This window comes from Leuresthes tenuis, unplaced genomic scaffold (assembly GCF_036924035.1).
Source record: "Leuresthes tenuis unplaced genomic scaffold, fLeuTen1.0.hap1 SCAF_17, whole genome shotgun sequence".
NCBI classification, from domain to species: Eukaryota; Metazoa; Chordata; class Actinopteri; order Atheriniformes; family Atherinopsidae; genus Leuresthes; species Leuresthes tenuis.
In genome coordinates, this window is record NW_027325371.1 from 8084069 (window position 1) to 8101909 (window position 17841).

The 17841-nt window shown below is 40.0% G+C and overlaps 1 protein-coding gene across 2 annotated transcripts; it reads right to left on the bottom strand.

The window, feature by feature from the left end:
* Positions 1 to 196: 196 nt before the first annotated feature.
* Positions 197 to 12981, bottom strand: mylk5 (myosin, light chain kinase 5). Of its 2 annotated transcripts, XM_072368133.1 has the most exons (17): positions 12494 to 12981; positions 10893 to 11030; positions 7747 to 7899; positions 7346 to 7516; positions 7019 to 7054; positions 5995 to 6122; positions 5726 to 5879; positions 5335 to 5646; positions 5131 to 5236; positions 4551 to 4754; positions 4253 to 4470; positions 4048 to 4171; positions 2924 to 3076; positions 2710 to 2839; positions 2539 to 2626; positions 1423 to 1563; positions 197 to 811 (listed from the first exon to the last, which is right to left on the bottom strand). In XM_072368133.1, the coding sequence occupies exons 1-17, from the start codon at positions 12615 to 12617 to the stop codon at positions 606 to 608; spliced, it is 2586 nt and encodes an 861-aa protein (XP_072224234.1). In that variant the 5' UTR covers positions 12618 to 12981; the 3' UTR covers positions 197 to 605. The 2 variants fall into 2 exon arrangements, with proteins under 2 accessions (XP_072224234.1, XP_072224235.1); XM_072368134.1 differs by lacking the exon at positions 7747 to 7899.
* Between the last annotated feature and the right edge of the window lie 4860 nt (positions 12982 to 17841).

The following is a 17841-nucleotide window of genomic DNA, read 5'->3' on the forward strand; positions in this document are numbered from 1 at the left end:
TGTATATAAAAAGTAAGTAAAAAGTGTGCAAGAAGAATGTAAAATGTGTGTGCAACAGTCTCAAAATAAACTACTTTATATCCATGTTAATGATGGAACATACTATGTAGGAACAAGCTGTTTTAAAGGTGTGACTTTAAGTTAGGCTTATTCTGTATCACATTTTCACCAACAATAAAAAAAATAAATAAACACCACTTTCTGAAATTTTACAAACAGATGATTTAATGCACATCAGACAAACACGAGTCATCAACAGCACGTGATTCAAACAGCATAACTTCAGGCCTGTCTGCTTTTCAAAATGTGTATGTCAATTTAAGCTAGCTGCAGCTGCTCACACCACGCTTTACGGTTTTAGCTGAAGCCACATGTTGAAGTCTGTGTAAAAAGAAACATCAACAGCTGCTCTGTAACAACATCTATCTGACTTACCTAAACTCTGTGCAAAAATACTTGAGTTCTATATTTCCAGCCCCATCACAGGTTTACAGTTTCGTCCCCATTTACATATTTCTTATCTCAAAACATGAAGATATATATTCAAGGCACAAAAGAACGTCACATCTATACATTTTATCTCCTCACAAATGGCTATGATTAATCTATTCATGAACAACTAGCTTGGCTGAGCAGAATGTCTCCCCATGGTCATTGGTGGCCCTACAGGAGTAAACATTGGTGTCCCCCAATCCAACTTTTGAGAGAACCAAGGTACATCGTCCATCTTCCTCATACTCTATCTGCACTGTGGACGACTCCTCTACAGGTTCCTCACCACACAGCCACACCACCTCTGGGTCAGGATATCCTGCCAATAAAAAAAGAAGCATTGAGGTCAGGTACGACAGGGCAGAGCTATTTCTTTGACTACTGAAGCAAATCAATATACAAGTGTTGCCCTAAATTTCAACCATTTCACCAGCACAGTATGTAAAATTACTCTTTTGAAAAAGATTCCTTTCATTTTGTGGAAACTGTTGGCATTTTAAAACACTTAAAATTGTCCATGGGATATGGTCAAAAATGTTAGCAAGGTTATGTCAGAGAGAAGTGCACAATTGGTAGAAATAGAGGGAATTTCTGCACACAGAGGAATATTATATCTAATATTCTTCTTGAATAGATTATTAAAAATGTAGAGTTCCTTGTTGTTATGCAGGCAACATTTCAAATGTTTTCTTGTTCAAAAATGTTGGAAATATCCATTTATATGGCGATAACCTTGTGTGATTTTCTTTCAAAGCACCAGGTCTTATAATGCCATATGTAAGGTATGTGAAAAGGTTTGCTTTTGTCCTACTCCGTAATTTAACCGTAGTTTAAATTTTAATTTTACCACGTAATTTAACTTAATTCTTAAAAGCAAACAAAAAAAGTCTGTGAATGTGGTTGCTTGATGTGTAAAAGGTTGGTGTGTACCTGTGAGGTGACATGTGAGACGGGCACAGGATCCCTGAGCTACAGCCTGGTCCTCCAAGCTCTGGGTAAACAGGGGAGGCCCCTGCATCTTACGCTCTAGAGACACCAGGGCATGCTCTGCCTCTGGGCTCAGGGGTGAGGCTAGGCAACAGAAGTAAACAAAAAATGCAAAGTTAAAGTCCCGTTCTGGTACTTATAAATCCTCAAAGAACTCATCTGTGTAACACAAAACTATATATATTTCTATTTTTTTGCTGGGGAAAAAAAGCCCTTAAAAATTGAAAGGGATATGACTTTACATCTTATTTATTTAATGTATGGAGATCTGTGAATATGCTCATCTGGCCCAACCCATATCGCCATCCTCCAGCAACTGACACTTTCAAAAATCCAGGATTTTATAGGAAAAGTCACTACCGCAAAGTCTTATTCTGGGATTAGTGGCACAGAGATTAAGCAGGGCCAAACAAGGAGCCACAGCAGCTGTGCAACTCAAATGGAAGCTCGGTGAAACTTGGCTTGGCCCAGAGTTTGCTCTGCTATCTCCCAGGATAGCTTTCCTGGTTAGCTCACGATTAGAGCAGGTGAAAATAAGCAAGCCATTGTGCCGGTGGCTGATTTAGCCTGCTGAATGCTGTGGCTCCTCCTAAAGCAAAATAAGTCCAGCAGCCCTTATTCATGCTTTTAGGATTACCATGACCTGGATGACTGAGAATCTCCACTAATATACTCCTCCTTGCTTCTGCTGTGTTCTCAACCAAGCCTGTACTAACTTCTCAGCTTGCGAGCTTTTCATCCCATTTGTCCCTCACATCTCATGCAAATTAGCTGTACAGCCCCATCCCTCAAGTTGTCAGGATCGAATGGCATTGGTTTTACAAAATAGTCTACACAGAACATACAGGGTGTCTGATCTCGCTTCTCTCGCTTTCAGCGGTGCTCCAGATTCAAAGCAGAACTCCTCAGCCACTTTATGGCTGATTTAGCTCATGATATGTCTTGTAACAGATAAAAAACATCTGATGGACATGTTAAAAAGGTTAAAAATGTGGAAGCAGACTTCAAATCAGGTAGGTAAAATGTTTTTTAATTTATGAAAGAACCGAAGGGTCTCACCCTCTCCAATGCTTGTGGGAGATGCAGAACCATCACTTTTAGACAACAGAGCCATTCTCTTTAGGGCTAGCATGGCCTTTCCAGCTTTCTATAAGACATATTTCTTTGAGAAAACAAACAGAAACTCATTCCCAAATTAAAAGAAGTAGAAGTAATCTACTTGTGTGTTACCTTCCATTTCTGCCTGGCAAGAAACCTCTTCATCTTCTGCTTGGACAGACTCTTTGGGCAGGTGAGGTCTCCAGAGTCAAATGCTGCCATCCAGGGGTGGCCGAGGGCCTCTTGACAGGACATCCTCCGCCTATTGTACACAAAGACAGTTGTGGGTGGCTGACTGAAGATGTTATCTGGAGGCTGTACTGTGACTTAACGGGTATAAGATGACCTGCAGTCTTTGTTGAGCAGGGAGCTGATAAAATTTTTGGCCTCCTCTGTTATCTCTTCGAAGCTCTCTTCATCAAACTCCCATTCAGCTGCTGTGACCAAGGTTAAAGTTTCTGCATCACTGGTTCCCTGGAATGGAGACTCACCACTCAACCTAGAAACAGAGCAGACGAGATGAGTAGTCATTGTGAATGAGACATTATTTACTATTTCAACTAATGTCCACTAGATGGCACTAAAAGGCACAAAGTCAAGAGGAATATCCGTTTGATGGGTCTTTTGAATGACAATTGGCCTGGATTAGGTCAGCTCAGTGTGTGTACATCAGGTATCAAATACTAGTTTGATGTGATACAGTAAGTTTCTAAGCAGCAAAAGTTACCTTATATGGTAAAATCACAGAGCACATGTAAACTGCATATGCATGACATAAACACACACAGACAAAATAACACTCCTATGTGGTAAATATGAAGCCTACACCAGTCACAAGTTAACTTGGCAACCAGCCATCTTAAATTTTGTCCAAAGGTATCGAATTACTCTACTATCACCCCAATGCTCACTATTTAACCTTCTATCTTGTTTGCTTAGAACAACCACTCTGATGATAAAGTTTTACATTTCATTCTCTTGCATCTTTGTTTGGTACAAACTATGGGAAATATCCTTGTTTTTGACTGTTGCTAACCTGTCACTAACTTTGTTTTTTGTTTGGTGCTAAATCCATTTTCCTCAAGCTTTTTTTCCCTCTTAACACCAGCTGGAAGTTTTGTTCTAAAGGTGGTGAGAATGAATCAAAACAAGTTTTAAAAAGAAGCTCACATCATTATATAAGAAGGTCAATTAAAAAGAGAGCTGCAGTCTCAAGTGAATTCAGTGTGTTGTTACCTAATTTACTTTAGCTTTTTATGTCAGGAGTTATTTGAGGATTTTTTTTCTTGGCTAACTTCCTAGAATGGAAGAAAACAAAGGGAGACTGTGCCAAGTTTAGCAGGTTTTGCTGTAATCATAGGAGAGTGATATGAATCTTCTAATTTTGGGTCTTAGCAAGAAAGTGAAAAACTGTGTCTCCCAAAATTTCATGTAACTCCTATAAAACACAAAAGGCCTCATAAGACTTACAAGATGTAGCAGATAACACCAACGCTCCACATGTCAGTAGACAAACACACAGGCTCGTAGCTGATAACTTCAGGTGCTACAAACTCAGGAGTCCCATGCATAACCTTCAGAGGTGTCCTGTTATCTGTTAAGCATAAATTAGCTAAATTTGATACTGAAACACATACAAGTTAGATAAATATTAAGAGACCTGGATTTCACATACCAAGCTTGCTGGCTAATCCAAAGTCAATGATCTTTACGGAGGTGCCAGTGGTATCAACGCATACAATGTTTTCAGGTTTGAGGTCCAGATGGACAATGTTCTGCTGATGCATGAAAGCAATCCCCTCCAGGATCTGCTGCATGTATTGTGCACTTGCAGGCTCTGTATGCTCAAAGTTGTCGTCAACGATTCGTTCAAACAGTTCACCCCCTGCAATACTGCAAAAAAAACAACACTAACACTTGGCATACACCCAGAGTTTGCAGCTGTTGTCAGAATTTAACACAGTGATACCTACTACTCCATTACCATGACCATTTCAGGCTTGTGATCATACGCTGCCAGACACTGGACCAGTTTGGGATGATGAAGGTCGTTCATCAGCTCTATCTCTTTACGAGCAGCCTGTCGTTCTTTGGAACTGCGTCCTTTGTAGAACTTTCCGGCACACACAAGTCCTGTCTCTTTATGTGTCACCTTGAACACCAAGCCAAACTTCCCCCTAGTGAAGACAAGTCATTTTTCCCTCAGATAACCAGTCACAGATTCATTTCTTTCACACAAAAAAAAAGCAATTCTAACCTAAGCCTTTCTCTGCAAGTCAAAGATTACTGTACATTTCTTACAACTTATTAACTGCCACCACTGAAGTTGTAATACCCACCTCAGTGTATCTGAACATGTCTCTACATGATTATGTCTTAATTCTTGCACAGCAGAATTTGGCAGCATTTCTCGTCTTTCTACTCCCCACTTTCTTTTAAATGTCAAGGTGTCTTGTTCATCTTCTCCTAATTCCAATTCCTCAGGTAAGTGCTTTTTTGCTCTACTTGAAAAATTCAGTTTGTAAAATGGAGTTTAACCTATCAGATACTTACATTCCCAGTTTCTCCAGCAGATTGTAGTGATCTGTGACTTTGTGGGTTGAGTCAACGGTGACAGAAGTATGCATTTGAGGGGCTTTTTCTTCCATCTTGCCAGAAACTATGTGCACAGACACAACAGTTTGAATACAAGGCTTAATATGTTTCTCTATATTTCATATTTTTAAATATGGTGCCGGAACCCCCACGTCACCTCACCTTTCTGCGACATCTTAATAACTGGTGAAACTGGACTTGGGTCACTTACTCCCACAGTGTTAAAGGCCCTAACTCTGAAACAGTATTCCTGTTCAGGCTGCAGCCCAGAACACACTCTGTATGAGGTGCTCTTACACTGGGCAGTGAGCTCAATCCAATCCCCAAGCTCAGCACGTCCTTGGTTCTTCACCTCAACCACATAACCCAGGATAGCACTGCCACCGTCGTAGCAAGGACCCGACCAGGACAGCACAAGGCTGGATGCAGAGATGAGCGAGATCACGGGACACGAGGCAGGAGGCTCTGGCCGCTCTGGTGGGAGGATGATTTTGAAAGGTGTTCAAGTAACTGTTTCACTTAGTCCTCCACGTGAGAAATTGCATTATCTTACCTATGACAGAGAGGGTTAGCGTGTGTTCTGCCACGTTCTTGCGATCTTTTACTACAACAGTGTAGCGGCCTGTGTGCTGTGGTATTGCCTCTGTTATAACCAAGGTACTGCTTTTATCAGTATTTTCTGTCCAGAGCTCCGGACTGTCCTCTATCTGCCGGGACCGCGACAGATCAAAGAGGAGATAAAATACGTGAGGATGTTTAGGATTGTGGATGGGGATTTTGTGCCATTTAGAGGTCAGTGCATAACCTTTAAAGTTTTAGTACCTGTTCTTTGTTTCTGATCCAACAGGATACAATAGGGGGACTTCCAGTGAAAAGACACGTCAGCCTGGCAGTTTGTCCCACTTTTACCTCCAGGTGCTTTGGAGGGTTTTGAAACTGTAACACCGGGGCTGCAAAGACAAATTATCCTGAATGTTATGAATCAGCTTGTTGTAGTGTCTGCTGAAATCTCAAACTTTCACACTGGAAGGAAACTATTTAGTGTGGTGTGTAAGTCTGAAATAAAGACAATGAAATGTCTGCTAGCTTCTGCTGTAGTGTAAGACTGGGAGAGTATTTCATATAATAATACCATTATTATTGTACTGTAACATACAGCAGACCAAGTGTCTCAAGTTTAAACAAAGTGCAAAACATGACCTATACCCCACACAGGTAAAGCACGTTCTTGTGTAATCAAGTTAAAATAGTTCCCCTGTTCTTTGTCAGACAAACAGGAAAAAAAATCCATATATGAGCTAAAGTCAAAGTGCTTTTGCTCACTGTCAGTATTCAAATACTGTGGCAACTGGATGGTAAATTTGACTAAGGCCAATCTGATAAAATGCTGTTTTAAAGGACTTTAGAGACAACAACCACATTCTCAATCGAATACCTCACCTTTCTTCATTTTGCATTCATGAAACAAAATTAAGAAAAACAAAAAGCACATTGCTTTATCTGAAAAGAAACCGAAAATTTGTTATGTGAGCTTTTATGCTTTTGTTGTTGCAACCTCCACCCGAAGGTAATGTTTCCCTGTATAATGGAACATTATAAGTTAGAGGCAAACAGCATTTTATCAAGAACAAAAGGTTAAAAAGAATGTGTAGCTCCATCCAGGACAAAGTGAAACAGCCACACCACCCTGCTCTAATGTACGAGTGCATTAACATGACAAAACAGCAGCAGCTTAATGGATAATATAGCAATCAACCAAAAGTACATGGGTGGAAAGAACAAGTGCATTGCAAAAGCATTTGACAGATTAGGTGCAGGAAGGGAAAGAATAATGTTGTTTTCTCACCTGTCCCTGAGTTGGCTCTCCTCTTTGGGACAACTTCTGCAAAGACAGATAGACTGCTGGTAGGTTTTAGTAGCAGAGGACAAAGGTGTGGCTCTACTCTGGCTTTGGCTATCAGTTTGATGGACTCAGGAAGTTTTAATGATCTGAGCAATGTTCACTTCCCTACATGGTGTTTACTGGTAACTGAAAACCCGTATCAGGGAGCTACATTGTTGTGGACGTGTGGTATGTTATAAAGAGGAAACCTGCCTACCTGCATTCTTGCCACATAAAGTATCCCACAAGTTAAGATACTATCTATTTTTTAAATGTGAAATATATGATTACCTCTTGGAGAAGAGACTGGGCTCTGCTTATTAGGGCTGGTTGGAGACGTACAAATAGAACCGTTAATCTTCTGTGGCTCATCTTTGGGAGGTTTTGGTGACCTTCCATTTTCCATAATGCTCTTGGATGCAGAAGTGGTGAGCTTTGAAACACCACAAATACTTTCGAAGTCTGAATTTTTTACATGTCAAAGGAAAAAGAAAGAGAAGACACCAGTCAAAAGCAAAACTCTGTCTAGCTCTTCCTCATTTTGTTAAAAAAAAAAGAACAGAAAACATCAAATACAGTCACAAGCACAAGTGCTGCAACCTTATTTCCTGGTTAATGAGCTCAAGCAAAATGACATGAAATGTTTTACCGTCATTTAATAATTTCCCTCTGTGTTCCATTGCCTCCCTCACCTCTAACAAACACAGCAGCACAGCAAGATGTCTTCCCTGCCCTGCTCTCAGCCAAGCATGTGTAGGCGCCAGCATCTTCTGGTAAGCAGTCCCTCACAACAAAACGTGCCTCCCTGCCATTGAAGGAAGGATTCCCAAACCGTGCAACTTCACCTGCCCATAAGAACAAACAAACTACAAATACTCTCCTCCAGTTGTCTGTAGTTAACCAGTTAAAGCTTAAGGTAGTAATTGTCATGCCTTGTGGTGTTTTTGTTTGTGTTTTCTTGACTTTTGGGTTTTAGTTGTGTATTTCTAGTTAGATTTGTCTTTTTGTAGTAGTTGTTGTCAGCCTCTCCCTTAAAAAGTTCCCTCCCTGTTTCTAAGGAGCTACCCTGTACTGACTCAGCACTTACTCCCCCCTATACAGCTATGTGAAAAACATGGTACACCCTCTTTTACTATAAAGGCTTTACATTTCAGGACATAATAAAAAAAATCATAAGGTCCTTACCAAGTCTGGTAAATTCAACCTCAGATGAGCAAGAGAAAACTAAGAAACTAAGCCAGGATGCAGAAATAGTGTGTGAAAGTATACACTTTCTGCTTCTATAGTGACTAAGAGGGTAAGTAGCCGTCAGGTGCTGTTAGTTAAATGCATGCATTTCATTCACTTTTTACAAAAATTGTGGCATTCACGAATGTTTGCTCATCCAGAACACGACGAACAAAACGTGCCTCTCTTGCTCCATGACACTACGAACACTCAGGAGTACTCTTACGTACATCTGAGTGCTGACATGTCTGAACAAAATAGGCATTTGTGTTGTCTTCTGTTCATTAAAATACAAAAAACAGAATTAAAGTAATATTTTGGTCAGATTTTTTTTTTTGGTCATTTACAAAGAATTCCAAAATAATGCTTTTGTAATATGAAATAAAGTAAGTACACCAACACTTTAATTCCAATAAGTTAATTCTCAATTAATCCTCAATTAGTGGTTCCACCCTTATTAGTGGTTATACTGAAACGTGGCCTTTCTTCATCCCAGGCCTGCTCACAAAGTAGCATATTTACTGTTTCTGCAAGATATTGCAGCTCGTGGCCTAGCGAACAAATCTGTCATGACCATGCAGAACCATTTGCAGAGAGGGATGCGTACCTATTTGGACGCTTTAGCTTACCAAAAACTGTTCTCATGGACCTTTGCAATCATTCGCAACAAGCACTGCGGAGCCATACACAACGGTCCCACCCCGTTCCACCACATGTTCAGGTTGTTTTGGCCATGGGCTTTCTGGCCACTGGAACATTTCAGCGGGAGCTGGGAGACAGTATGGGCTTTCCAGAGCCATCCATAAGCCGTACTGCTCTCCCACAAGTCGTGGATGCAATAAATCAACTGGCCCGACAATACATTAAGTTTCCATATACAGCTGAAGACCAAGGTACAGTCAAGAGCGGATTTAATTCTAGTACTGGTCTTCCTAACACTATCGTTGTAATAGACTGCACACATTTGCACACCAAGGCATCCTCGCCAGATCCATTCCCACCTCAACCACAGGTAATATCACTCCATAAATGTCCAACAGATCTTTCAGAACTCGCTCCTGAATGTGGTCACACGACTCCTTCATCTCGCAGAAAGGCTCAATGGGCGTACCTCAAACAAGGAGCAGCTGGTGGAGCATGACTCATTGGTACATATAGTTTAATAATTAAAAAAATTTACAACAGTGGCTTTTTATTAAGTTTTGTTTTATTAGAAGACTGATGATATGCCCAGGCCCCCTGGTTAATAACACTACTGACCAACCCTCAGACCTACCAGGAGGTTTGATTTAATCTGATGCACGCACACACTCGCTTCACAATCTAGGCACCGTATGCATCCTTTCAATTAAGGAGGAGACTGGAATTCATCGATCTAAGAGCAAATGTGCGAACAATGTCATGGTCTGAGACCACATGTTGATGGATCTGACGTTGAGTTTTTTTGAGAAATTTCTCAAGAACAATTTAAGAAAGAATTAAAAGAAAATTCTTTCAAAGATTTTGGTGAATGAGGCCTAATGTCCTCTGGACAGACGAGATCAAAGGGGAGAACACCAGCCACAGCATATCTCAAAACATAGTAGCGCATCTTTAACAGAAAATCAAGATGTTGCAATGGCAATGTTCCTGGGGAATGGCCCAAAGTCCAGACCTCAACCTGACTGAAATATTGTGGTGGAACCTTAAAAAAAGTGCACAAACAGTGCCAATAAACCACAATTAACAATGCTGTAAAACAGCAGTCGTCCAAACTCTTCCAAAACAGTGTGAGAGGTGGATATTGTTGTTAAATAAATTAATACATAAAACATTTACTTTAACTAAGTGTTTTATTGCTGAAAGTGGTTTTAGAAGCTACTGAATCATAAAATGTACTTAGTTTTTTGGGCCACAGGTTTTTTTTTTTTATTATGTTCTGATATGTGAACTCTTAGAATTGAAAATTCTTTTTCACACCAGCTGCAGCCTATTTACTCCTCTGTATTTATAGTTCCTTGCCACACCCTCTGTTGATTTTTGTCATCACTTCAGTCTTTTACCTACTCTGTTGTGTTTGCCAGTTCAGTTTAGTTTAGTTTAGTTCAAAATTATGTGAATATTTTGCTGGACTTCCTGCCGTTGTTGGACATTTTTTTGGTCTTGGTGCCATACCTGCCAACCTCTTGCGTATCTGTATGTCAGAGGATTGAAAACACTTGCCAGGCACCGTTTAATAACAGTCTTCGGTTTGAATTATGTGGGTATAGTCTCCCAAAATACTAGATATGCCACATTGAGTTAATGGAAATGTATTAAAAAACATCAACAATATTTTCATTGATACAAAGGTGCAGATCTAAAATCAAAGCGTTATCTGTTTGAATACATCATTTATTGGTTACCACACTTCTAAACAGTCACAAATAGTTGATTTCTGTTACACGATAAACTACCAGCCGAGGCAGAATATAAAGGATTCCATAAATACAGATTTTCCAAATTGAACTCTTTCTGCTTTTGTTGATTGAATGTATCAATGTGTCAAGAAACTTGTTTACTTTTGAGCCTAGAGTCAAGTATCTGACCCTCAGCAAACAGAGATATTGCAGTGTAAATTGTCCACTCTCACCATTGTGAAGCCATGTCACTTTGATAGGCTGACTTCCTGCGAGAACAGCTTGTAGCACAATGTTGCTGGCTTCATCCACAGAACAGTCCTTAAGGGGCTCTAAGAAGACAGGTGGATCTAAATTTTCAGAAACAGCACCTAGATTTGGAGAAGAATTGTAAAAGAGCAATCAAATACAATATGAAAGCTTGACTTTCATACGTTACTGCATCCAGTTAATTTAGAGGTCAAACTTTCAGCTTTTAAACATTTAGAAATCATTGTGATATGCACATAACTACACACTGAACTATTAAATCATCCGAGATATTCTTTATCTATTACATGATATGCAACATCTGCCAGAACCGTTACAGAAATAAAGTTTTTATGTGAGTAAGTACCGTACAATATGTAAGAATGACAATCTTCTATTTAACTAAAACAGTTTTATACTAGTTTTTCCTCATTTTCTTCTTTTTATCTCTACTAAATAATTAATAGTCTAGTTCTGACAGACTGAAACTCAATTCTTTTCTTGTAATTGGATCCTTGCAGCAAAGTTATGTATTCCCAAGAATTTTACTTCATTTAATCCAGTTAAGTCTAAAAAAAAGAAAGCACATTAGTAGTCACATGGCGATAACACTTTCGAGCACAGCGAGTGCCAAAAAGAGGCCTGTCAGATAAATAAACTTGACAAAAACATCGATCAAAGTGGACCAAAGCTTTATTTCCCACTTTCACTCCATGTGAGTAGAATATACTAGTTATGTTTGAACAACAGTCATATTTTACAATCAACCTTTAACCAGTGTTTACAATGTTGAAATATTCACTTGATGTTTGAGGACAAGTTCAGACTGCTGCTCAGTTAAGCCAGCCAACTCTGAGCTACACACGCACACACACACACACACACACACACACACACACACTGTAAGGGGTATCATAACACCTCTTCTCTCACATTGTGGTTGTTCTGTTTTTCTAGATAAATTCAGCTGAGCTGAAGTTTGCAAAAGATCGTCTGCCTCTGTTGAAAGCAAAACTTTAAAATAGCTCTGATGGCCTACTGTGGTTTCTTTTAGTCAGTTTCTAAAAGCGTTGACTGTATAATAAGAATGTGTACAAAGCTGCCCACTGACAAACACATCTGGCTCATGCATATAAGATGAAATTCAGTCTAGATGTAAATCATGAAACTTTACATGCAAGCAGCAACTGCACACATTAGAAACAATAAGATTATAAAAAGCAAACTGATAGGCAATGAGAGATGTTCCACCTTCAATTCTGCATTAGAATTACGAGTCAAAACCACATGAAAAAAACTAAACCATGGGGTCAAAGGAAATGAGTTATTCAATTTTGGCTGACATGAAAATGAAAGTATGCCAAAAAAAAACAATAAAACCATCAACTAAAAAAATAAACTCAACAAACAAGACCAGACACTTTTTTCAGTTCACCAAACTGTTAGCAGGATGATCATATTCAGACTTGTCAGTTCAGTTGTTGATATTAATAACATGCTCAATTAAAACCAGTTTAGCTCCTTTTGAAGACAATTTTTAAGCTTCAACTGATATCATTCCAATTTTGTCTCATGCAGACCTTACCTGTATCAGTACATTTGAATGACACTCCATTCAGCCCATTCCGTTGTGAGGATGATGCACAGGGTGGTTTGATGTGCATCTTGAGGGTTGACACAAAACGCCGTTTGCTGCCATCACCATTCATGTCTTTGTAAAAAAAACTCCGGTCTCTAAATGAAAAAATAAGCAACAATTCACCAAGTCATTTCCCCAGCTGATTATCACACTTCCTCTCTTTGTCACTGTGGTGAGCTTGTCGTCTCTTCTGTAAAACCAACAAGCCTTAGCGTGTCTCTTTATCACTCTCTGCTTGGCCAGCGAGGCTCTACCCTCGCTCCTCACACTTTACAGCACATGTTCGAGCCCTCTTTTCTCACCCTCCCTTTGACTGCATAAACTCCACCTACATGATGGATCTTTGTGTTTTACTTTGGCCATCTCAGGCATAACAGGCAGCTGCTTATCTCCTCAGAGTCTCTTTCATGCCTGAATCTGCACCCTTTACCCAAACCCCTTTCTTTATTGTCATGGAAAACACACATGCACTACTCATAAACAAGGAAAGGCTGAAAAAGGCAGAGAAGAGGTGGCTTATCTACTCACCCAGCCAAAGGTCATACTGTGTGCTATTTGATGAATGCACTGCTCCTGACTGATTTCTCTGTTTGCCTGGTCACTTATCAATGCTTGAAGTGAACTTTGTAATGCAACCAACATTAGCAGCACAGATGCTCATTTCACACCTGTGGACTGTAAAGCTTTGATTTTACACGAGAGGCTTGAAAAGCTCACGTATTTTCCCAAATACAGCACATCACCAGATGCACAAGGTGGCTTTTTCCAAGGTAACAGTGACACTTCAATAGACTCATCCACCGCTGCAGTAACCCAGAGATGTCTCTAGAGTGGCCTGCTGTTGTTAGAACAAATGCCATTGAGACTGTTAGATCAAGAGAAAGCAGTGTTGCTCTATTGGGTTGAATTAAATTACACAATCTGTATGATCTGTTATAAGTTGCGATGGGAAAATATTATTATCAGCTTGAGTAATCATAAGATGTCTAAATCTTGGCATGGCGGTGTTCATGAGCTGTGTTATTTGAATTAAAGGTGCTGCATGCCAAAGCCCACTCTTTCCGCTCCACTCCCATCCCAGCTTCCTAAATTCCACATCAGTGATCACACAGAATAGCACCACAAGGGGTCTGTTTTAGTTTCTGTGGGAGCAGAATTCCCAAAATCAAACATTTACCAAAAGGCTGCACACACAGACGCATCCTTGTTAGAGCCCAATAAAGTTGAGTTTGAGAATGAGTTTGACAAAGCCCATCTCAGGACAAAAGACTCTATAAACCCATGAAATCATCGTGCATAAAAAGCTCTTCATCATTTAATAAAAGATTGCCATGTACACTATTTTGCAGATTACGAACCTAATAGATTCTATTAGATGACACTGAAAAAACCTTCCATGACGGGCAGCAATGGGTTCTCCAGGTGAAGCTAATAATGGTTAAGGGGTATTATGGGGGAATGTCACAGTGCAAAACAAGGGACCACTGTTGCAAAATGCTGTTCATTAGAATGAACCTGTGTTCCCTCTACCTGTGTTGAAAACAACACAGGTAGAGGGAATTGGTAGAAACTCTCAAGCTGCGGGACTACTTTACAAATAAAGAAATCATAAATGATGCTGCGTATTCCCCCCAAAGCTTTTGCCTTGGAGGAGCATAATCAAGATAATTGTGGCTTGGGGCCACAAAACAAGAGTTCAAAGATGCAGGGAGACTGACTGACTCAAGCATTCATGCTTACCTACCTACCTCCCCCACCATGAAAATAAGTGAGCTGATTGATATGCCTGCAGGCAGGGATGGACTGGGACCAAACAACGGCCCTGGACTTTCAAAGTGCAACATGTTCTGCTTTCCATCTTTCTGTGGACGGACACTAACGTTAGTCTTCTTTGTTGGCTTTTAGGCCTATGGAATAACGATTATCCTATAAGCGCCACCTAGCGCCACCTGTTGGTAGTGGATAGACTGAAAATGTTGGTTATTGAACAGGGCCAACGGCCGTTCTGGACTTTTCCTGAACGCACAGATTACCAGTCCGCCACTGCCTGCAGGTAAATTCTCTCTCCTACAGAGAATCCTTAGATCAGGTCCCTGTCTTACATCTACCAGATGAACATGATAAACTGATGTAGACTAGAGATAGTCAGGGCTTGTCATAGCAAGGCAAAAACATATGTAACAGGTAATTTTTTTTTCTATGAAACAGAAAGAAAAAGAATCCCTGATAGGAAGATAGTCAAAAACTGTAAATGATGCTAGTAAATCAATAAGCCTAAATATTAAAACCACAGACAATGTGAAGTGAGTCTTATTGGTGATTTCATTCCAACTCAAATTATATGGTGCCATGACATAAGTCTATCACCTGAACAGTATCAAAGACCAAATCCACCCCTTCATAACAAATCTATTCTCCCAGCAGGCCAAAGTGCCCCATCACACTGCTCAGGGTTGCTTGGGAAATACCACAGAGATCTTAAAGAAATTATTCTCCAGATGTCAATCTGGACAATGTGCTGCAACAAGCCTGATCCACAGATATCCCAAACGGTGACTCAAGTCTAAATAACTAACTTCTAGGACAACCCCAGGGGTCCTTAGTGCATGCGACAACAGGTCAGAGCTAAATGTGGTGGACAGCTGCAGTGTTGGAAGCTGAGAATGGGATGAGGCAACTTATACATTTAGAGATATTTAGATATTATTTTATTTATTTTAATATTTAGATATTTGGTCTTTCAGCTGAGCTTGATGCTGTGGTGACTCATTAATTTGACAAAGGTGTGTTTAAGCAGGCTAAAGACACACAACAGAGACACAACGTGATTTGTTTTTTCATGTAGCAGTATGGAGTTTGATAAGTGTACAAAAGAGCTAATTATTAATGATCTACCTTTTTAACCTGTATATATGTTTATATCTGTACATATGTGGCTATTTCTTTTTCTTTATCACAGATAAACTGTCACAGTCTCTAAATGTAGAAGCTGAGAACAACAATCTGTGTAAACTCAGCAGCAAGACCTCAAAACAGGGGATCAGTGATAGTCAGACCCCACTGAAGTCCACCACATGTAACAATGGGACACAGGGCAGCAAAGAGCCCCTTAACAAACTCATGTGGCACACAGATGCACTGTCTGTGCATGACTCCATACTGCTTTACCTCTTCCCACCTTTCATGTGCTGGCTGAGAATAATTTGCCTTGATGTACCTTGCAAAAAAAGTTGTCATCAGAACACTGGTGTACTGGGCTGACCTGATTCAGAAACTGTTTCAGAAAATACTATCTTGGCACTAGCTGCATCATTTAAATTCAAGTGATGGAAGGAAGCTGGAGCACCTGGACAGAGATGCATAGAGAAAGGCTCCAGTCAGGATTAGAACCAGGACCTGGGGCTGCACGGTGGTGTGGTGGTTAGCACCGTTGCCTCACAGCCCAGCCGGGGCCTTTCTGTGTGGAGTTTGCATGTTCTCCCCCTGCATGCATGGGTTCTATCCGGGTACTCCAGCGTGTGTGGTTGTTTGTCTCGTTTGTCTCTGTGTGGCCCTGTGATGGACTGGTGACCAGTCCAGGGTGTACCCCGCCTCTCGCCTGATCACCGCTGGGAAAGGCTCCAGCCCCCCCGCGACCCGACCGATGGATTAAGCGGGTATAGAAAATGAATGGATGGATGGATGTTGTTTGGGATAGTTGGCTTCCCAGGTGTCTGTGATTACTCAGGTGTGTTTCATTGCTTCAATAGCGCAGGGTTAAGATATCTCGGCTTGTCAAGATAATGATCCCAAACTTCCTGCTCAGGCAACACCAGATTTTTCTCAAAGCTAAAAAATGTCCAAGCCAGTCCCCCGATTTAAATCCAACTGAGCATGCCTTCTATAAGCCGAGCAAGAAACTTTAAGGGACAAGCCCCCGGAACAAAGAGGAGTTGAAGGTAACTGCAGTAGAGTCATAGCGTCTGGTGGAGAGCATCATCAGAGAAGGTACTCAGCACCTGGTCATGTCATCAATCTCCAACTTCAGTCACTGAGTGTAAAGGATATGCAACAAAATATTAAACATGACTGATTTAATGTGCCTACCATTACTTTGTCCCAAACATTATGGTGCCTTGAAATGAGAGACACTGTGGACAAAGTGTTGTCATTTCTACACGGGGGAACTGAAATGTATGAAATTACTTTAAATGTGCACATCTTAATTGTTTGCTTTAGGATTTTACACTGAGGAGCACGGGGACTCAAAGAAAAGTAACTTTCTCCTCAAACACTACAGTGGACACTGTATATTAAGTTAAACAAATTGCATACCCAAATAGCATTACAATCAGAATTCATGTTAAACATTCTAGTCTAATAGAATAAGTCTAATACGAAAGCCAACTTAGACCCTTGCAGGTGACTTTTGTGAAGAAATAGAAAAGTAAGAAATCATACTTCAGAAAGTAAGTTTCAGTTATAGTTTTTCAACCAAAGAATAGTATGGAGCCATTTCAGGGTCATAATGTTTAAGTGGAAACCTTTCACCTTGAGATAATTTTTTGACTGTTCTGGTGTCTCAACCTTTTTTTAAAAAAAATGTATTTGCACAAGTGCAAAGACAGTTTTATTTTACAGGGTAACAGCTTCATTTACAGCTGCAGCAATCATTTGTGAATACTGATTTACAAGCTCAAAATATCTATGACTTTAATTTGAGCTCATTAATTCCTTGTGTGACTTAATGAAAAATGAGCAAAGTGGCACCATCTACAGGTGAACCATGTACATGCAAGCAATATGTCTTTTTATTCAGAGCTTCTCAAAAGCTTGCTAAAATTAGATTAGTTTCAACTGGGAGGATAGCGTGTTATATAGTAGTTTCACTGATATCTAATAATGATGTTTTGAATCTTTGTTTCCCTTATTTGGAACAAAATATGTATGTTTGGTGCTTCATAATAATTTTGAGCATAATGATTTCACTTTTTCTCTCAGGGGACTACTGGCACTGATACCTTATTATATCACATTATAACCTGAATATTGGCAGTATCCAGTTTACAATATCAGTACTGCATATTCCTATGATCAGTGTGGTCATTATCCCCTGAACTTTAAATATATATATATATACATATATATATATATATATATTATCAATCAGTTCAGCAGCACATTGCTGTGGCCTACAGTAGTTGACTTTATGCATTTTTTTTTCTCATGGTAATAATATTTCAATAAACATCCTATACACGTCATTCCAACTGCTCTCAGGCAGAAGATATCCTATGTAACACTTAAGCTGACCA

Coding starts and splice junctions, on each gene's coding strand:
- mylk5 (XM_072368133.1), bottom strand. CDS start 12,617: ATGAATGGTGATGGCAGCAAACGGCGTTTTGTGTCAACCCTCAAGATG. Junction 5,237..5,334: donor TATTAAGATGTCGCAGAAAG/GTGAGGTGACGT, acceptor CTGTGCACATAG/TTTCTGGCAAGATGGAAGAA. Junction 2,627..2,709: donor TTGCCAGGCAGAAATGGAAG/GTAACACACAAG, acceptor TATGTCTTATAG/AAAGCTGGAAAGGCCATGCT.